The 23,238-nt window shown below is 34.5% G+C and overlaps 1 protein-coding gene across 3 annotated transcripts in view; it reads left to right on the top strand.

The window, feature by feature from the left end:
• Positions 1 to 23,238, top strand: part of SPATA17 (spermatogenesis associated 17) — a 186,767-nt gene that overhangs the window by 68,638 nt on the left and 94,891 nt on the right. For all 3 annotated transcript variants that reach the window (XM_055334109.1, XM_055334107.1, XM_055334108.1), the window contains one exon: positions 4,328 to 4,451. In XM_055334109.1, the coding sequence (XP_055190084.1) occupies positions 4,328 to 4,451 (124 nt within the window). The remainder of the gene's footprint in view (positions 1 to 4,327; positions 4,452 to 23,238) is intronic.

The raw sequence follows: 23,238 nt of genomic DNA, 5'->3' as shown, positions 1-23,238 counted from the left end.
AATATTTCATCCTCACTGCCCTGAGTATTAGTATAAAGAAATAAAAAGGGAGTGAAGCATCAAAGATTGAAGCAGACTCTGAGTGCAATGATTTGGTGCAGGACTGTATTGGGGAGCATGTGAAGAATAACACCTGTAAAGTGGTGGAGAAATTGAACTGCATCAGAAGTCTCAGCCAGTCTCAGAAAGCTCAGGATTTGGATGGGTCTTTGTTTTTTTTTTTTGTTTTTTTTTTAAGATTTTATTTATTTACTCATGAGAGACACAGAGAGAGGCAGAGACACAGGCAGAGGGAGAAGCAGGCTCTCTGTGGAGAGCCCAGTGCAGGACTCAATCCCAGGACCCTGGGATCACGACCTGAACCAAAGGCAGACGCTCAACCACTGAGCCACTCCGGTACCCCTGAATAGGTCTCTAGAGTGGACCCAAAGTGAGGAAGGCTCTGGGTCTGTACATTCCCTCAATCACCAGCCACTAGGTGCAGGCTGGAGAGAGAGAGTGACAAAACCTGAGACCGGGCAGCTGATTTTCTCCGGTGGCATACACCTATAAACTGTCTACTGCCAGTACTCATGCATTGATCCTGTAAGGAGGAATGTGATACCATGAGCTTCTGCAGCCCTGGCCACCACTTCGTCCAGGGTCCCATAGTGACTCAACAAGGTATAGCAGGTACATGCTGCATTATCCATTAGCCAATGCACAGGTTTGCTAGAACTCTCAACAGTGCACAGAAGACAGAGAAAAGGGAAATTTATTTGCATAGCTCTCTTCCATGCCCTGTTTCCCACCAGTCAAGGTTTACCCCATGCCTCTGTGCCTCTTAGAAAAACCAAATTCCATGGTTTGCTTCATGGATTTCACCTAAAAATTGCACACTGATCAGGAGAGAGAAAAGAAGAGATCACTGAGGGAATTTGAGACAGTATAAAAGATTGGTATCCAGTTGAGCTGATAAAGCAAGTAGTCTAGGACATAGCTTAGAGTGAAAATTCAATATATAGTAAACACCCATGTAGTGCCTTCCTGTGTGCCAGCCCCCCTCTGAATACTTTACATAGATTAATATATTTGTTCCTCACAATAGCTTGATGAAGAAAACTCTATACTATTTACATTTTATAGATGAGGATGTTGAGGCTCAGATACCAAACAGTAGTGTATAACACAGCAGAGAGTTTATAATCAGGTGTCATTTCAGAGTTTATTATGTGAACCCATTCACTGTATTGCTTCCATGTGGCTATTATTATTATTATTCCTATCATAATTAAAATATGTAAACATTTTATCATTGTAAATATATTCAAATATTTAAGACTTTATAAAAGTTTCAGTAATTTTTACCTTTATTTTTAAACTAACCTACCCAAGTTTCGTTAGGTATACCATAGAAAACAGGACCATAAAATAAAAGAAAATGTATGTGGTTAATTCAATAAAAAAATATCTTCTGCATAGTATTTCTTATATCGGGATGACTACAGCCTGCAATTAGAGAATCTGTAAATCTAAGGATTCTAATTCCATTTCTACCATTAACTGATTTGTTATTCAGAGTACGTCATTTCATCTCATTATGTGTTACCATATTTGTAAAATAGTGTAATTAGTAGCATCTCTTCCATATATGTCACAGGATTGTTTTTTAAGGATAGAAATAAGACAATATATGTGCCTGAAATGAAAAAAATTTTATGAAAACAACCTGGAATTATTTGAGAAAAAGTTTAAGTGTTTTAAAAGCACTGCATTAGAAAAAAAATCCCTGGATAAAAAAAATCAATAATTTTTATAATTTTATAAAGAAGCCTAGTTAGAATAGTTTTCACCTTTTAATCCGTAATGGGATCATAATTTTTTATTACATCCTTTACACTGAGACATATCTTCATTGCTATTGATGTAACAAAAACTTGTATATCAGGATAACAATTTATTCAGCTCTTCCTACTTGGTCATTAAACAAAGACTATTTGACATGAGTATAACTGTGGTGTTCAATATATCTGTACAGTCTCAAGTATGGCAATAAATCAGGAACATAAGATTGATTTTTTTCAAAAATTGTACAAATTTATTAAATTAATTACTTTTATGTTTTGAGATTCGTTTTTCTAATGTTTTGTCAAATTTCTTGGATTTATTTTTAGGGCTTCTCAGTTCCTTCTGGGTTTATAGCGCACTTTATTCACATACTGGAAGCTGACATTCTTTTACATATCTCTCAGTTTTAGCTTTCCTTGTCAAGCTCCCTGGGTACACACTGTTTTTATTTTACATTTCTGTATCCAGAAGATGGACTGTTTTTATGACATCAAATAATTTACACTTCTGATTTTTGCATCCAAGTCCTATTACTTCTTTGCACCTTACCTGTGCATGTGTGTGTTTAATTATATTGGGTACTTTTTTCTTATGTAAGATCTCCTCTTATTCATTAAATCATTTATAGATACAAACTTCTTTGTAGATTTTTTTTTATTTTTGTGATTGCTTGGAAAATTACTGTGCTTATCTTTAGAATGACATAAAATTGCATACATGCATATCTGAGTAATTATCCTTGTAGAGGCAGTTCATCGGTTCTTTTAAATTATCTTAAAGACTTATAAGAGGAATTATCGAAGAAATATTTGTACATAAGATTAAAAGGGAAGATGGAAATTAATAGTATATTTAGTTTTTTAATATAACATGTGATTGTTATTTTTCCTGGTAAAAATTCTCATTTATTCATATGTAACTGCCTTGAAATTTGTACCTTAAGGACAAAGAAAGGTCACCAGTCCTTCTAACTCCTGGTTCTTTGTCAAAAATGGACACAGTTAATGAGGTTTGTTTGGTACAGAACAAATTCTCAGACACAGATAGAGATCCTTTCAATGGAAACAAATTTGTTTGGCTTTACCAGGTTACTTAGCGATTAATAATAGCCTTGAGATGCAGGTCAGAAAGGTCATTGTACCAGCTTGCCAACACAATCTAAACGTGCAGCTAGCCCAGCTCTGTGGGCGCAGAAGCCCCCAAAATACTATGCATAAAGTAAAACAGGCTATTTTCTGACTCCTTTTTTCATATTAATAAGCAATTTTCAAGAGAAGGGTGGCAAAATGAGGGCCATGCCACTCCAAGTAATTCATTTATTTTGCAATTTAATCTTATGTTGAAAAAAATTGCTCTGCTGCAATAGCATAGCATGGTGATTTTTAAACGTCAGTGTGTTTCATAAGTAACCTTGTATGAAGTATTGTATTAGTAGCCTTTAACAGAAAATCACAACAAAAATATTTCTAGACATGAAAGTAGAAATGAGAATCTCTTTTTTTTTTTTTTTGAATCTTTCCATCTCCTTTTCCTTGATATCTTTATGGTAAATGCTCAGATGACTTAAAATTTTACTTAAAGAACTGGACACTAGGTCACATATATATCATTAAAGAAGAATAACAATAATTTCAAAACATTATTTTAACATGAATAGTTAAATGTGTTCTGTGAAAAATAAAAGATTTTTTTCTATATTTGATAATTTCTTCTATTTATCAGGCATTTTTCACATAATGTATTTTAAAAATTTATTTTTTGTTTAAATGTCTTAGATACACACTCATAAATGATGCAATTTTCATGACTTTAATGAAATTTATTCACACTTATTCACCTAGTTTAGCTTTCTTTAAAATTATCTATATAATTGAATAAAATCTTGCAAGAAAATATATGTAATCATGTTGGTATTTTTTAAAGTGTTAACTGAAATAAACTTACATTAAGTATATATATATACATATATATATACTTATATATATATACTTCATTAAGTGTATATATATATACTTATATATACTTCATTAAGTATACATATATACTTTCCCATCCCACTTTCAAAATTAGCCCATTAGTTAGTACACAGAATAAATGATCAGAGATTTGTTAATACAAAATCAAAATTTAAAGGAAATTAGTAGCTCAGCTGTTTTCTTGGGACATTTAGGTATGTCCAAAATAGCTCATTTTCAACCAGAGAAAATGGTAATGGAGTTGTTCACTTACTTTGCACTTGATATATTTCCTCAGCTGTTGAATTAATTAGAATAGGTAGATATTTGATTTAAAATCTTTAGCCACCGAAAAATCACTTAAATGCTTTTTAAAGATTGCAAAGATTCAGTGGAATGTGCAGGTAAGATCGATTACACCGCTGATTTTGATGGATGTGGATGATGGTAGCCCCTCAAAAACTTACTTGATTATCATCAGTGGAAGAGTGAAAATGTTAGCAGATTTTTAGTATCATAAATAACGGCGGATTGTTTTGATGCAGGGAGGCACTCGAGGAGTTTGCAGAGATGAAAGAAAGAGAAGAGAAGAAGGCCGACCTCGAAAGGGAGGAGAAGAAAAGAGATTACCAAGCCCGAAAGATGCATTACCTCCTCAGCACGAAGCAGGTTGGTCTACCTGCCCCTGACAGCTCCCGTAAACCACTTGGGCCCCTAGCCTGACAAAGATAAAGTAGCAGGCTGAATGGGACATGACTTGTTGAAAAGATATCACAAAGACACTACTTCGAGTTCAATTCCGTGCTTGTGTGTAGGTGCATGCAGGCACCATGACTCGTCTGTGACAGCAGCTTCATAGAGGCAGGCGCCTTGACGCTGGCAGAAAGGTGCAAGTCAGCAGGGTGATCTGCCTCTGTGATAACACAACACGAAGGCCGCAACCTCGCTTTTCAAACCCATTCTGAGTGGCTTAGTGCTTTGCGAATTGATCAAGAACTCAGAAGTTACTAAACCGAGGTCACTTTCCTGTTTTATTTGACATTAAAACCTTTCCTGCACCCTTTCTAAATTTCGGTGCCCGTTTTCCAGTAAAGCTTTGAACAAAACTGCTTCAGTAATTGCATCCTCATATTGAGATACAAATGTGGAATTCGGTCTTTAGAATTCTTTCTTCTAAATGGTAAAATTTTAGGGCCTCGGATCTTGTCATAGTTGCTAAAAAAAAAAAAAAAAAAAAAGTACATCGGTGTTTAGAATATTCTGCTTCCAGAGAAATATGGTTAAAAAAAAAAAAAAAACAAACAACATGGGGATCCCTGGGTGGCTCAGCGGTTTAGTGCCTGTCTTGGGCCTAGGGCGTGATCCTGGAGACTCGGGATCAAGTCCCACGGCCGGCTCCCTGTATGGAGTTGCTTCTCCCTCTCCCTGTGTTTCTGCGTCTCTCTCTGTGGCTCTCTCTGTGTCTCTCATGAATAAATAAATAAAATCTTAAAAGAAAAGAACAAACAAAAAAAATACGACTTTGGGGGTCGAGGTAGTTTGGTTAATTGCGCTTCAGGCAGGAAACTAGCAATTTGTGAGTTTCTGTTCTTTTTCATCCACTTTCAAATCCAGTCTTCTAGTTCCAGCCAGAGCCACTAGTTCAAATGTCTCAGACATAGGCAAGTCCAGTCCATTGTGGAGGGTGGTGGAGGGTGTTAGCTGAGACTGAATGTCATGCTTAAAGGCATCCAGATTCAAAAATCTTAAGTACTGGACTGGCCTACATTTGGAACAGAGGCCTATACTTCTAGCTTCTATTTGGTTGTATAATTAACAATACTCTTGATAATGATGACTATCTTAATATTTACTTAGATTTTTAGAGCTATTTGTTATCTCCATTTAACAGGTAAGAAAACTGAAACTCAGAGAAAATTAGGGGAGTAATATATATAGACACAAAACTAGTAGTAATAGGTCTGGTACTCAAACTGAGATCCTTAGATTCTAAATACTTAGGGAGTAAAGATAATAATAAAAAAAAGTTGAGGTATTTTAAGCCTTGATTGTAAATGCATAGCAATGTGAAAATTTTATCTGTATAGTTGGTGGGCTACATTTTTTTAAAGGTAAAAATCACAAATTAAGATTTTTTTTTAACTTCAGTTATTAGTAATTTCAATTTAGATGAAATAAGGGAGGCATAAATATATCCTTTATGCCTTTATGCCTGATATATCCTTTATCACATTTAGAGAATTCTCTTAATGTGATAATAATTACTGGGTAGAGTTGTTTATTTTGATAACTCTGAACCCCTTTTTTGCTTTGAATCTTTCTTAATCTGAGGTCAACTTCTGCTGCTTATACTTAACGATAGGTAGTGTATAGCAAAAATCATTTTTTAAATGGCGAAATCAGATTTAATGAAAACATTTGTTCACTCTCTTTTTTTCCACATTAGAAAGTCTATAAAGAGTTGTTTTACTAATAAAAATAATGCAATAGCAAATATCCATGGAATACTCACCATGTGCCACAGGGTATCGTAGATACTTTATATGCATTATTTCTTTATTTTTATTTCATTTCAGTTTTAAATTTAAACACCTGGTTTAACAAATTTCCAAAAACTTGACCATGTGACTTGACTCCTGGACCTTAACGAATTTGTAATAATACCAGTGTTTTAGTTATGTTTGTGCTAACAAATACAAACTGTTATTGCCCTAGCCCATTTTCCTTCTTGTTTATACCTTGCAGACTGCTGCTAATATCCATGCATATAAACATTAGTTTAGTGATCCTTTGTCTCCAGAAATCCTTGGCATCCAATAGAACGGTTGTTTTTGCGGCACTGTGGTACAACAGAAAGAGTATGGTCATTGACATCAGACCGAGCTAAGTTGGCATCCAAGCTCTCTGGACCACTTAGGGTAAAATATCAGGAGATTACCTGGAATTGTCTGTTTCACTCTACAATTTGAAAGAATGCTCTAAGGACTGAATGTAATACATTTAAAATACTACCTGGCCCTTAGAGAGCATTCAGTAAATAATAACAATCGTATTATTAGAATTTAACCTGTCACGGATAGACGAAGATTCTACAATTTCATTTTCTTCTGTTTTTCTTAGTCGTTGGAAGCATTCATTTTCTCATTTCTTTTCTTTGCTTTTCCTTAATTATTGATCAAAATTAGTTAGAAATATTTATAATTATCTTTTCCCAATATTCCCCTCCCCCATTTTACATCAGGTCTCACAGACCTGAGGGCAACAGAGGGGAAATGATGTTTTTAAATCCTCTTCCTTGGACAGGAATATTATTAAAATATTAGAGATTTTCATTTGAATCCGGCAAGTCGGTATGTTTTGTCATAGTTATCTTCATATTTGACCACAAGTAACTGGAGATAAAATGACAACCCTTTGAACCTATGCAGACACTTTTATTCCCAAAGCAAACTTTTTTTTTTTTTTTTTTGGTAACGAAATAGAATAGTGGTATCATCTTAGTCTCATCTGTTGACTTTCTTCAGGGGATTAGTTGTACTAATGGGATGATACTGGAAATTTCAAATGTTTTATTCCTTTTAACTACCAGATTTTCTTCACTTAGCTTTAAATCAGTATTTTTCCTTATGATATAAAAAGTGGCGAATATTAAACTGATATTACAAGTAGCAATTATAAACCATTTTACCCATGCAAAAGTATGTAATATTCACCTTAACCTAAACAAAGATATGCAATAACATTAATAAATAAATTGAATATAAATCTTAACTTTAAAATTCATCAATTATTCCAATAACATATTTTTGAGTACTGACAATCTATCTGGTACTGAAACAGGACTAGGACATATAAATGCATATATAAGGTCCTTAACCACCAGAAACATTCACTCTGATTTCAGTCTATGCCAATCAAATATTTTCACTAGAGAAAAATTTGACACCTTTCAATTACAATTTATATAGGTAGTTTGATTGAAATTAACAGCCATTTATTTTTATGACTTAGCTGATTCCGTTTATGATTTTATTTTCACAAAAACCTTTACTTTCCCTAACCGAAGGAAGACTCAGAAAATGAAAGACACATGTTTCAATTTGATTATTATTACCGATTTTCTCAGCATGACTTGGCTATTGGGGAGAAATTAACTTGCAGATTTTAAAACATTCCTGAGATGTTTACAGATTAATTTCATTGCTTGTTTTTTAAGAGTTTTCATTTCAATTTATAGTAAATATACATTTAAGAACAAAATAAAAGCCAGATATGAATTATTTGTTTTTAAAGGCTTGTGTCAATTTTAACTCTCAATTTGTTCAGTTGTTTGAAAATTTGCTGAGTAAATATTCAAGTGTAAATAATTGTTATAAGAAGTACATCAGGATAGGAAAAGTTTTGCTGATGTATGTAAAGAGAATAATGCTAATAGCCTTTTTAGAGCTAGTTTATTGGTGATTTCAATAATTTAGGAGTGATTTATAGTGATATATAATGATAGTTTGTAAAATACTAATTTTCATATTAAATTTTCATAGATCTAATATAGCTTCACTTATATGAGTAGAAATAAAACATTAATTCAGACAAAGAATACTTTATAAAAGGTAAGGAATTTTCTAAGCCAAAATTATATTGTGAATTCATATATAGATAATAAATTAAGGTATGTGTTACTTAATGTAGTAATAATTTTAGCACTATTATGCTGATATACTGACATACTGATAACCTAGTTTCAAAGTCAGAGTTAGTACAAATCTAATATATATCTTAAAATAGTTCTAAAATCTATTCCTGATTTTTACTGATATTAAGTATCTCATCTTTATGCAAGCAAATATGTTAGCATTAATAGATATTACACAAGTAAATAACTAATGTTGCAATGAGTGAATTAATAGACCCCTCAGGGTTTTATTAATTAAAAAGTTCAAGTCATATTAAAGCACCTTTTGTATATGTTTATTTCAATCAGAAAGCTGAACATGGTAACTTATTTGCATAAATAATCAATCACCATTTACTAGTAGTAATAAGGTTAATTTGTTGCTACAGACATAATAGGATTAGTCAATTATATTTCCCAGAAAATACTATTTGTTATGCACCCCATCACCTGTAAAACAGAATTGGGTTTAGCACCCTTATTAAATGAACACATCAAAACATCTTTGTCCCTGTAAAAGTTTTATGAAAAGAAAGCTAATTTTAGTTGATTTGAATAAGTAAAATGCAAACATTGCTTCCATTTGTAAATTTAATTTATCTTTCTGCAAAGATTGATTATTTAATAAAGTTATTTATTTTGATTCAGTAACCAGTCAAACTAAATCTAACACATATAGGACATATTTTCTTTGAAGAAAATCTCATTTGCAGATTTGTTTTATTTCAAATAAACTGACTTTCATTCCTGTCCTTGTTCTTGGGTAATAAATTATGTTGTCTGCTCCACCTACTGGTAGATACATGCAAAAGGCCTATTGTTGGACTCATTAGAAGACACTGCCTCTAAAATGTTGCCAGAATATTTACAGATCCTCCTAGAGAACAGCAGAGTTAAAAGTACAAATGTAAGATTCAAAATCCACATCATAAATAATGTTTAGAAATATAGCTTATTATATAGAATTATATACATTGTTTCCTGATCAGTGAATATTATAACCCTGTTTTTTATTTCAATGTATTAATAAAAAAGGGTAGATACAAAATATATTCATAACCAAGTATATTACAAGTATGTGTATTTTATTTAATAACAATGGCTTTTGATAATTCATACATATTCAAGTTAAAAACTAAAATGAAATATTACAAATTTAATTAAAATTTGTACACATTTTATGGAAATAATTTTCATGTCATTATTTATATAATAATTTTTGATGTTTTTTTTCTTTAATGGATAGTTTTTATAAGGACACTGAGGTAATGCTTTTCAGCTATTTAAGATTCTTTAAAAAGACCCCATACTCCAATTAATATTAATAAAATGTTATCTTTAATTATTGTATTTTTTGAGAGAAATAAATGGTTTCAGCAACTTTTTTTTCTTTTTTTTTAATCTTTTTTTAATTTTTATTTATTTATGATAGTCACAGAGAGAGAGAGAGAGAGGCAGAGACACAGCAGAGGGAGAAGCAGGCTCCATGCACCAGGAGCCTGATGTGGGATTCAATCCCAGGTCTCCAGGATCGGGCCCTGGGCCAAAGGCAGGAGCCAAACCGCTGCGCCACCCAGGGATCCCCAGCAACTTTTTTTTCAAGGTTATATCAAAACGTGTATGCAGAAGGAAAGTAGCTTAATTTAAAAAGAAAGTAACATAATAAAAATAACTGATACCCTTGATACAGATACCATATCGATGTGAATAGCATGTTTATAAGACAAATTTCAGGTAAGGTGAAAAAAATGTAAATTAATAAATATAGTAAGTCTTCTGAAGATTCTCTGTTGTTCATGGGATAAAATCCAAAGTTTTCAGCATACACATTTGAAGTCCTCCAGACTAACTCTACCTTGCCTATCTAGCCTTATCTTCCTTCCTTCCTCAGGGTGAGCATGCAGATACAGTCTGATTTTATACCCTAGAAACATTCATCACAAGGGTCTCTTTATATGAGACTGGTGACTTCTTGTGGATTGTCATATTCTGGAAACTCAGAAGCTTCTCTGTTACCTCCCCACACCCCCGGAAAGAGTCAACATCTCACATATGTTCCAATAACACTTTGATTTTACCATTATTTTATTGTTAAAGATACATTTCTTTTCCATTATTAACTTAAAATACTTTTAGAAAGGAGACAACTATTAAGGTGTTCTTATTAATATAGCTTTGTGAAAATTAATAACTGTGAATAGGTTATTATAGGAGGAGGGGAGAGAGCCCTGAGGCAATGCCTGGAGTATGAAGACCAAAATGGGCCTAAGATGGGTAATAAAGGGAGCCAGAGATGCTAAGGTATATTATGACTCTATGGAATATCTGGGAAGAAAAGTAGATCTTATAAGGCACTATAAAGAAAATTAGAAGGACATATAAGAGAAACTTGGCAATTTTGTCAATTTGCTTAGCATCCCTGCTATTAGGTATTCCTAGTTAACTATGTCCCTCTAGATTCCCCTTATTTCTTTCCTACGTCTCATGGCATTCTCAACAATGAATTCTTAATTCTTACATTATCTGCTCCTTGGTTATGGCACATTTCTTTAGGTTGAAAAGGTCTGGCAGTAAAACAGAATTATAGAAGTAGGGAGTGGGAGTAGATCATAAGTCTTACATGAAAGATGTTATATTTGTTTTTGCCAACTTCCCAGTAGTTTGTGTGTTGCCATGGAGAAAAATATAAAAATAGGAACTCACACTAACAGAGGACAGGACCCCTCATAGGAATATACTACAGAGGCATGGGATATTTAGAGATTACCTTTCTAGCTCTTTCTGTTAACAGATTAAAGAAAGTAGGTATGGAAGATGAAGCAACTTGCTCATGGTTATATAACTAGTTGATTTACACTCTGTGCTGTTGGGCATCCTCAGTACAATGCAGGCACTGTGAAAATTTGAGTCAGTGGTCTACACTGGTGGGCTACACATGATTCACCTAAATAAACTCTGAAAGGGACTTTATCCTAGTTTATGGCTATCCTTGAAAACACTAACATTCCAAGTAAGTACTGTTCCTTGAGTAACCCTCAATTCATTGAGTTACCTTTCTCTGAAATGTTTTAGTACTTAAAAGGAACATTGATTTGAATAAGTTTGTGGACAAATAGAAAAACTAGGGCCTGCATATAAAAGAGTGAATGAAGCAAGAGAGAACAAACAAAGTGTAGATTTCTGTGGTGCCTTTCTGTGAATAGCTCAAAGCACTTTTATTACATTTATCCCCACAATATTCTTTAAAGTAGCAATTATCTTTCTGGTGATCGAAATGCTATTGTTTGGTACTCATTTTTCCTCTGGACACTTGGCAGATTTATTCTTTCCAGAAGGCTATGTAGTGAATAAAGATCTGACCTACGATCTTTGGATCCATAGTTTAAGAGGCAGGTCCTCAAGTTTGGTCATTGGCTCTTGGTCCCAAGTGAACTGTCCACATCACAAAACCATCACATAATTTGTTACTATTGGCATTCTCTGTTCAGAAAAGGCCAAGGACTAAACTAGTGTGGCAAATGAATTAGCTATTAACTTTTACATTTTATTTCCTCCCTCTTTAACATTATAGTTTTTATTATCCTGTAATATATGAAAGAGATAAAATTATTGTCCATTGTCAGTACTCTTTGAAGAGATAAAATGAAGTGGTTAAAAAAAAAAAAGTCTTGTGTTCCCAAATAAGTCCCTTCCCTACCCTTCTTCTTGCCATCATTTATCCACCGTGCATCTAAGAAATGGAGGCAAAAATACTGATGGAAGCAAAAATAAAATAAAAATTAATTTACAGAGAGACCACTCAGGTAGAAAAGTGCCTTAGCTACTTTTCTTATATGTATTTTCTTATTCAGCATGCTACATTTTAAATGTTATTTTTAAAATTGTTCTTTAGCTAAACATACTGTAAACCTCTCCTGTGCATGTGACCAGGGCAGATTCATGTGTTTTTGGACCTGACACTTATACAATTTGAGGATCTACCTTCATGAAGAAACTGTACAAAGTTGAAAATACAGGAAGATGAATATTTTTTTCTAATGAACAAAAATTTTTTTTTTAATGAACAAAAAATTTTAAGCACGTTTCAAATTTTAACATTTGAGAACACCACAACTCAAAATCTAAATATAACAGTAGTTTTATTGACTGCTTGATACCTCTATATAGTATTTGTTCATCATATTTTGGTTTCATACTCTTTGATCACCTCTTTCTTCAACAATAATTTTGTTATATTTTCTAGAGTGAAAAGAGAAAGTTATTCACTCCTTTTTGTAGGAACATTGATCTAAATTTTTCATTAATATAAGAAAGTTAAATGATGCATTTCTTTTTGCTTATGCTGCATTATTATGTTTTTGAAAGGAAATATATTCTGTTTTGTATAGGAAATGAGAAAGTATCAAATTCTCCATTTGAGAAAACCCCACTTCTCTTCCACTAGCCACATACTTCTGGGCCAGACAGTTTAGGACGTTTGTATTACAAGACAGCCTCTTGTCCTGCACCTTTATTTGTGATGCCTGGTGGGTCTACCTGGGTTCAGGAATATTACTGAAAGTTATTCCTACATTGTGATTACTAAACAATTTTAAGTATACTTGGAAGTAACTGGAAAAAAGGTGTATAAATATACCCAATCAAACCTAAATCAAATATATACTCACCTTAGCTTTTTCCTAGCTTGGTCTCCAAAATGCCCATAGCCACTCTTGTGCCAACCAACCCAAGTATGATAGAGGGTAAGTCAGAGTATGAGAGGCAGTGGAATTAACTCATGTCTTACTTTCACAAGTTTTACAGAAAAACATAATCATGTGAACACATTGTCAGGGTCCCTCCTTGTGTTATGAAAAGAGCCTGTGAAATATAGGGCCCCGGAGATTAAGTTGAATCAATTTCACTGTTACTTCACCTCTTGTTATACTATATTTTTACATTGTGTTAACATTGCTCAAAGAAGTTTTAACTTTATTAACTTTTCATTTATTTTAAATTAATTCAATTTTATATGAATAGTCATCTGCATATCAGATATGAAATTTAACAATCAGTACTTTGACACTTAGTCCTATCTATAAAATTGAGGCGCCTGATTTTCTTTTTTCTTTTTTTTTTTAATTTTATTTATTCATGAGAGACACATGCAGAGAGAGAGAGAGAGAGAGAGAGAGAGAGAGAGGCAGAGACCCGGCAGAGGGAGAAGCAGGCTCCATGCAGGGAGCCCGATGTGGGACTCCATCATCCCGGGTCTCCAGGATCACACCCTGGGCCGAAAGCAGGCGCCAAACCACTGAGCCACCCAGGCTGCCCCAGGCACCTGATTTTCTTTAGTTCTCTATTCTGTTTTATTTTTGGACATCAAAATCAGGGTCTATTATTTCCATCCAGTAAAATTTTAATTGGTTAGGTATGGGATGGAGAGAGTTCTTGTTAGGTATCACAGGTATTAAACAATAACCTATATATATAACCTATGTATGTGTTATCTGTGCATATGTGTATATACATATATACAAATACACAAATATAGGCTTGCATGAAATTTCAAATACAGCTTTAATAGAAAATTCAAAAGTCAGAAAACAATTAGAAAAAATATAACGAAAGTAGTTTCCATTTTCTACCTTAATGTTCCATGTTTCTTGACTTAACTCTAGCATGCCATATTTTATTATTTTTTTTAAATTTTTTTTCCATATTTTAAATTGTATTGTATGTGGACGCTTAATACAAGGTAATTGACGGTTAACTGGTATATTCTAATTCTATTGGTATTTATAAAATTAATGTTATTGGTATGTTAATTGTAATCAATTTTTTCAACTTCTTCATTGATTAGAGAAGACTGAGTTTCTGGTGGTTCTTTTTCTATCCCTAATTATAATACAATGAAATCTAAAACTTAGAAATTCAAGGAAGTTATACCATTGCTCTAAATAGATCTGATGAAATAGTTGGGAGTATCATAGTTTCATAGATTTGAAGATCTATTCCTATTATTATTATGACTACTTTTCTCATTTTAAGACACTTCCGAAATATTTTAGGATGAGACCAGTTAGACATTAGATACTGTTATAAATGGATAAATAATGAAGAGGTAGAGATGGTCAGCTCATGGTTTATCTTAGCTCTTCAGCAAGTCCAGAAGAATAACTTTATGTAGATAAGCTCTGCTCACTCCATGTTCTTGATATTTAATTCACTCTTTTGGATTGGAAAATGTTAGAATTATTTCAACTGAATAGCTGCCAGCCAAATTTTAAAATCTCAATCTTTGGATTAATCTATCTTCTTTATTTCTTCTTCTTCCTTTAATCTTCTTTATATCTCCTTCCCCAGCCCTTGTGCCCTACAGTCAAAAACATTATTCCTTTTTATTAAAACTAGGGACACAGGGAGAGAGTTTATACTTTCAAATGTTATCTTAGAATGATCTCTTAACTAAGTCAGTGATCAAGGTACTCAAACATCGACTAACATAGCTTATTTGATCATTTAGGTCACTACTAAGGACATGAGTATTTCCTTTTTTTTTTTAAGATTTTTATTTATTTATTCATGAGAGACACAGAGAGAAAGAGAGGCAGAGACACAGGCAGAGGGAGAAGCAGGCTCCATGGAGGGAGCCCCACATGGGACTCGATCCCGGGTCTCCAGGATCACACCCTGGGCCGAAGGCGGCGCTATACCACTGAGCCACCTGGGCTGCCCAAGACATGAGTATTTCTTAACTTTTGAGTGTAAATTATGATATAGTCCAACACTATAGAAATTGTCTATGACCTTGAGATTTTATGCAGTATAAGGTAGACAAATATTTTAAGACATAGAAGGTTTGTACAATATTTTATATGTGTATTGCAGTCACAAAAGAAACATAAGCAAAGAAGAAGTGCAATTGTTTATTTAGAAATATATATTAAAAATTAGTTTCAGAGCACCTGGGGTGTTCAGTTGGTTAATCATCTCACTCTTGATCTCAGCTCAGGTCTCGATCTCAGGATTGTAAGTTTGGGCCCCGCATTGGGAGCCATGCTAGGCGTGGAGCCTATTTAAAAAAAAAAAAAAAAAAAAGTTTCTTTTTGGTGTGAGAAACAAGACTTTAAATATTTCAGTATAAAGTGGTAGGTTTTCTGCTAAATAGTCTTGTCAGTTGATATTTCTATTTCTAGCTATATATCTTTTGACAATTGGAGGTATTTTTCCCAAGAAGGTGTTATGTTACCTATGCAATATCACAGAAGACAGTAAAATAGAAGATGAGAAAATGGAAGGAAGCTATGAACAAAGGAGAATAGAGACAGAATTTGTCTTTAATGTTAATCTCTTAATATCTCTTGGGCCTAAATAAACTGCAGGGCTCAGTAGCTGTTGCTAATAGTAAAAGGAAAGTCTTGTCAAAAGGATATGATTGTTCTTAGTTTAGACAAAAGTTACATTTTCAAAGTGCTTATATAGTGTAAAATGTTCCTGTATAGTTTTAGTCCTTTTAACAAGTTGAATTTACAAGTTTTTCTCTTAAGTTTATTCAGCTTTATTTTCCATCTTCTTTTAAATTAATACATGTATATATCTGTGTATAATTTCAGTATTAATATATCTTTGAAATTGTAAATCATTAAGATAATATAATTTTGTTGTACTCTTATTTATTGTTTATGCTTATGCTGTATACGCATACATTAAATTATGGTAATTTGAATTAGTCTTAAATTCACATCATTATAATGATTGTTTATTTTACCTGGTTTATCCATAGCAAAATATATAATATATATATTATCCATGGTAAAATATATAAATATTTATGGGAAGCTTGGGTGGCTCAGCGGTTTAGCACCGCCTTCAGCCTAGGGTGTAATCCTGGAGACCCGGGATCGAGTCCCACGTTGGGCTTCCTGCTTGGAGTCTGCTTCTCCCTCTGCCTGTGTCTCTGCCTCTCTCTCTCTCTCTCTGTGTGTGTGTGTGTGTCTCACTCTCTGTCTCTCATGAATAAATAAATAAAATCTTAAAAAAACTAAATATTTATATATCCATGCCAAAATCAACTTCTCTGTTGACAATTATCTGAATGCTAAAATTGTGGTTCAGCCTTCCCTGATCTTGCTAGGCATGGTTGTTCCTTTTTTCCTCCATGTCTTTTTTTTTTTTTTAAGATTTTATTTATTTATTCACGAGAGACACAGAGTGAGAAGCAGAGACACAGGCAGAGGGAGAAGCAGGCTCCCTGTAGGTAACCCAATTCAAGACTCAATCCCAGGACCTCAGGATCACACTCTGAGCCAAAGGTAGACACTCAACCACTGAGCCACCTAGACATCCCTCCTCCATTTCTTTATACAATTTTTACCATTGGTATTATGATTATATCTACTTCCCTTTAACATAGGTGAGTTCACAAAGGAGAGCAACCATGTCACTTTAATATCCCAATTTCTAATATCAAAGTCATATTTCTAATGCATGTCCTACTTAGGATTTATAGTACTTTCATATTCAGAACAAGAAAAACAGCTTTTATTTCAGCCCCAATTATTCACTATTTCTTCTCTGAATTAAATATAAAATATAAATAAAACAATCATTTTGACAGATGTAATAATTTTTAGTAACTGACACCTGTATTTGGTGAAATATATTCTGTATGATTTTTAAAGGGGGAAATCTTATATTCAAAGAAAAGGCAAAAGGGAAGCTAACATGTTTTTTCAATTCTTTAATGTGCCAGATTAAAACAAATTACATAACTAGATAGTTTGAAGATGAAATTCAAACTAAGATCTGGCTATCTTCAAAACCATGCTTTGGTTTCCTTAAGGTATGGATGGCTTAAAGAGGGCTGAGAAAAGTCCTAGCTCCACATTATTTTCCTGGATAATGGTTGAAATCATATCTTTAAATTTCTATTTATTTAAAGATAATTACTAGATAATATATTCAGCATTATTAGCTTTTGATATTTTCTGTGTGAATTAGCTTATCAGTTCCTTTAAGCATCAGGAGGTGGGAGGCATAAGTCTAAGATGCAGGGCCCTCTCACAGGAAGGCAAGCAAGCCCTCATGGGCACTTCTGGATAGCTTTTGGGCTGTGTGTTTGTCTTCTTGGAAAAAGAGCCATGAACAGAGGAAGAAGGGTGAGTACTTATATTACCTATTAAGTATTTTCATCTTGAGGCACCTGGGTGGCTTAGTCATTTGAATGTCTGATCTTGATTTCGTCTCAGGTCAAGATCTTGGGATCATGAGATCGGGCCCTGAGTGGGACTCCATGCTCAGGGAGGAGTCTGCTTGAGATTGTCTCTCTCTCTCTCCCTCTCCCCCTCCCCCCACCGCACCCCAAATAAATCAATCAATCTTTTAAAAAGCATTTTCATTTTTGAGGTATCAGCTGAAAATCTGAAACCACAGACATCCTATTCAACACATTGGATACACATTGTTTTGTAATTATGTGATTTGAGATGAAGAGATATCTATAAGAATATAATGTTTTTGTCATTCTCTCTTGCTCTAACTAGTAATGTGTAAAGGTGAGGGTCAGTGAAGTTAAAGGAGTTAAAGAACTATGAGGCTAAACTGTAGAGATGGGCTACCTACCTATACATGAAATCGCCCAGATGTTATCCTAGAGCACATAGTAGAAAGGAAGGCTGAACTAAGTGCCAAAGGCTATCATGAATATGGGTAAATGACCAGCGAGTATGATATGATACAGATCATATCATATGAGTATGTATGATAATCACAAGGAGCAACAAAGGTTGCATATTTAGATTGCAAGATCGAGGAGTACTGGTTTGAGAATGACATTCGGTAACTAAGAAAATGCAAATCTCTCTTTAGTCACTGTGATACAGGGAGTACTAAAACGCTTTGTTCAGTAGATCTGCAAGGGAAGTGGTTCTAGAGGTGAAGGAAGCTTCAGTTATATAAAATAAGTAAGTAAATAAGTAAGGTAGAGAATATATTTATTGAAAAGTTTTTGGGCAAAGAAAAGTTGTTTAGCTTAGATGGTAGGAACGTTCCACAGGGCAAGGTTGAAAGGATTATGGGCCAGGGATCAGAAGTATTGAGGGAAAGGAGCAGTGTAGTTGAGGATGGGTATAGACATTGTCTTTATATAGACAATATAAAGGAAAGCTGGGATTAATTTGGCAGACAATTATTTGGGCATGAGCAATTTGACAAAAAAAGCAAATAGATAAATAGTTCTTTAATCCAATTATCTCTTATTGGTAGAGAAATTTAAGTTGCTGTGTCGATTCTTTATTTTCATTTGCACAATATATATTGGACTGAAAGTGAATTAATGGATTAAAAATTACAAGAGAGGGATTATTTTCTCATATTTTTGAAATGAGGAATGAAATGGAAAAAAAAAAAAAAGCTCACATAAAAACTTGTGAAAAAGGGCAGCCCAGATGTCTCAGCGGTATGCGCCGCCTTTGATCCCAGGCATGATCCTGGAGACCCGGGATCGAGTCCCACATCAGGCTCCCTGCATGGAGCCTGCTTCTCCCTCAGCCTGTCTCTCTCTCTCTCTCTCTCTCTCTCTGTCTCTCATGAGTAAATAAATAAAGTCTTAAAAAAAAAAAAACTCTAAAACTTGTTAAATAACCCAGTAGTATACTGAAAAAGCCAGAGACAAGACTATTACTCATTTTAGATCAGATCAGTTTTTTTATCAAAATATTATGTTGATCAACTTTCTTCAATTAAATTACATTCCTTCTAATTATGTTTGTGGCCAAATTGTGTTACCGCCAGAGTGGCTTACATTTGAGTTGAGATAAAAGATAATAGGGTTGTGAAACATAGTGGAATTTTCTGGGCTCCCTACCACCAAGGATGTAAAAACAAAATTAAGAAAGCAAAAGATAACCTAAATAAGATAAAATAAAATTTTTATTGAAGGATAACACCAAAAAGTACAAAAATACTAAAGACTCTGCTCAATTATCACCAAGTGGCAGGTATAATCTGTACCTAATAGGTACTAATTAATAATTTTCATACAGGAAGCCACAGGTCTACAGAACAAGACTGTGTGAGAGCACAGTAGTCTAAAAACGAGGTGGTCTTTGAGATCTGGTCACAAGATTGCAGCCAACCAGATTAAAGCAGCAGAGCATTTCCCCATGAGGCAGTCAATCCTATACTTTGATAAAACCTAAAATGGCTTCCTCCTGTTTGCTTAAGAAATCTTTCTTCAAAGACTCTTGGGAAATCAGTTTCTTGCAGGGCCCCGGATAACATTGGGAATAAAGTTTGACAAGTGCTCCATTCTGTTGGTACATTTTCTTTAACAAAAGAAAATTTTCAATTCTGTCGCCTGTTTCTGAGATGCTAAGTGTTTTTCTTTGAACAATTAATTGTCTTGAGAGTCATCTTTGAACCCCAAACCATGATATCATTTTCAAATTAAATCATCTGTGGAAGAACTAAGCAAGAGAAAATAGTAGGTTTCCAGTGGGGGGAGAGGGGTGGTATATAATGGAAGATTTGGGGTGGGTGATGGTCATAAACATGCCTTACTATTTTCTTAGATCATTCAGACTTCATTAGTATGTATAATAAGCCAGCACAGAATGTGTAGAAATTGTGTGTTAGAGGCATTGCAATAGGGAGTTTTCAAATCACTGTGAAACTAACTGGGTGTCCACTCTCACTGCTCTATTCAGAATAACTCTTGCTAAGGTCACCCAGGAATCTCCTAACTATAAATCCACAGGACTCTGGGAGATTTGCACATTGCTCATCACACCTGTGGTGCTGGAACTTCCTTTGGCCTTGGTGACACAATGGTCAGCCTTTTCTTCTAATATTTGGTCATTTCTTCTCAATCTTCTTCAATATTTATTCAGTAGTGTTCAGTGTGTGTCTTTACTGTGATATTATATAGGACTATTTATAGTTCTTTAATATCAAAGTTCTTTAAGTTTTCTGTTCCTTTAAACATCTTCCTGTTTTCTGGGAACACCTTCACTCACCATACACACCAGATAACATCCCTTCTCTTCTTTCATATTGTCCAAATACCAGCCATCCTAACCCCACAGAATGGTCTGTTCTCAGTATGGGTATATATACATATCAATGCTCATGTATCAAGTAATAATTATTTATAAGCTGTCAACAATATAACTCAAATGGAAAATCGGGAATCCAGGCCAAATCTGGAGAGAGTGCCAAGGTAGCAGATAGAGGAGGGGGGGGTAGGTAAATCAAGCTGTATTGGGAGGAGTAGTAGGGGGGTTGCTAAGTGTTAAGGAAAGGAACAGGCCTAGAAGGATTTCCTAAGAACATAAGCAACTTTCATCCAGTCCTTGTAGGGATCAGAAGAATAGTGACTTGACATTTACAGAGAAAAAAATATAGGAAAGGTTTAGTGGGGAAGATTTCCCAAAAAGTCTTTTACGTGGAATCTACTCTCAGATACTCTTTCAAAATACAATATAGTTAAAGGGAAACCTTGACTGAGGGGGAGAAATGTTCTTTGGGTCCCAAGATTCTCTGACTCATCATAATATTGCTATATTTTAGAAGACTCGAATCAGTCTCCACTTCTTTTTCTTTCCTCACATTCAGTGAATTATGATGTGATTTGTGCCACAAGAACACAATTTGCTTCTGTGGAGGTCACCTGTCACCTTCTAATTACCATGCCAGTTGTGCATTCTTTGTCCTCATGCTGTTCCACCTTTCCTGAGCTTCTGACACTGCTGACCTCTTTCATGAAACCATCTTCTCCCTTGTGTGCTGCCTCTCCTCCCTCACTGTTTGCTCTTTTGAGTGTCCTTCATGGGCTTCTCTTCTCCCACTTATTTTTTTTTATATGTACACACTCCTAAGACTGTTCCCCTGAATTCCCTACATGCTATCCTTCCGTGACCCCATCCATTTTCAGACCTTCTGCTATTTTTATTCAGAAAACACTCCAGTCGTTAACTGTGACCGCTTTCCCAAGTTCCAGACCTACTATATTACAACTATACACTGGACCTTTCAACCTGGAATTTGGGGAAGCTCAATTCTAACTCCAAAACAGGTAGTAATATTCCTGCATAACTGCTCCTCTTTCTACCTTCTCTGCTGGGGTTCTAAGCCCAAGGTTTTTTTTTGTTTGTTTGTTTTGTTTTTTTGGTTTTTTTTTAAGCCCAAGTTTTTCTGTAAGTCCACATTCTCTATGTTCTTCAGATTCTGTTTCTATAGAATGCTCCCTGTCCATGTCATTCTTCTTTTTCCACTGTTCTTTCTTCTTACCTTTCAGTAAGCAGTCTTCACCTCCTTTACAGACTTTGGGTCTATATCACTTATTCACATAAGCAAAGATTGATTGTCTAGTCTGAGCCAGGTATTGAGATATGCACTGTTCCATGTTTTTTCACCCCTCTGGTATAGATTCCCAGAAATGGAATTGTTGTGTTATATACTAAGCAAGTGCTTAACTATTTTTATAGGCTTTTAAAAATTTGAGCAATTTTGGGTTCATAACAAATTTGGTAAGGGTGTTGCCATATATTTTTTACACCCATATATCATTATTACGCAAAGTTTGTAGTTTACATTAGGGTTCACTCTGAGCGTCTTGTCTTGCTTGCATGGTTTCTGAGGAAGAGTTAGACGAAATTCTTATCTTCACTCCTCTAAAGGTAAGGTGTTTGTCACCTCAGCCTCTCACAGTATTTTCTTATCTTTGATTCTTTGACGTTTGAATATGATATGCCTCTGTATATGCTTGTGTGTTTTTTGTTATTTATTTTACCTGGTGTTCTCTGGGCTTCCTGAATATATGGTTTGGTGTCCGATATTAATTTGGGAGAAATCTTCAGTCATTATTACTTCAAAAATGTCTTCTGTTCCTTTCTCTCTTCCTTCTTCTGGGTGTTCCCATTATGAGTTTATATACCTTTTGTGGTTGTCCTGCCTTTCTTGGGTATTCTGTTATATATTTTTAACATTTATGTATTTTTATTTGAGAAAGAGAGATAGAGCGCAGCCCGGGTGGCTCAGCAGTTTAGAGCCTGCCTTCAGCCCAGGGCTTGATCCCGGGGTCTTGGGATCAAGTCGCACGTCAGGCTCCCTGCATGGAGCCTGCTTCTTCCTCTGCCTGTGTTTCTACCTCTCTCTCTCTCTCTCTCTCTCTCTCTCTCTGCCTCTCATGAATAAAGAAATGAAATCTTAGAAAAAAAAAAGAGAGAGAACTAGAATGGAAGGGGCAAAGGGAGAGGAAGACAGAATTTCAAGCAGACTACATGCTGAGTGCAGAGCCTAACTTGGGGCTCGATCCCACACTGTGAAATCAAGACCGGAGCCAAAAACCTAGATTTGGGTGTTTAACCGACTGTACCACACAGGCACCCCTATTCTATTTTTATCAGATGTTTTTTTCTTTGCCTTTCCATTTTGGAAGTTTCTGTTCTCTAAAGAACATTCAGAGGTTCTTTAATCAGCCATGTCCTGTCTACAAATAAATCCATCAAAAGCAATCTTTATTTCTATTGTCATGTTTTTGATTCCCTCACATTTCTTTTTATTTCCTAGAAATTCCGTGTCTCAAAAAAAAAAAAAAGAAATTCCATGTCTCTGTTTTCATTGCCTACCTATTCTTGCCTGCTGTCTACTTTATCCACTAGATCCCTTAACATATTAGTCATAGTTGTTTTAAATTTCTGTTCTGATAATTGCAATGTGCCTGCCATATCTGAGTCTGGTTCTGACGTTTGTTCTGTCTCTTTGAATTGTGGTTTTCACCTGTGTTTTCATGGAGTTGTTTCT

Source organism: Nyctereutes procyonoides, unplaced genomic scaffold (genome assembly GCF_905146905.1).
Source record: "Nyctereutes procyonoides isolate TBG_1078 unplaced genomic scaffold, NYPRO_anot_genome, whole genome shotgun sequence".
In the NCBI taxonomy this organism is placed as follows: Eukaryota; Metazoa; Chordata; class Mammalia; order Carnivora; family Canidae; genus Nyctereutes; species Nyctereutes procyonoides.
This window is presented reverse-complemented; position numbering and strand designations above follow the sequence as displayed.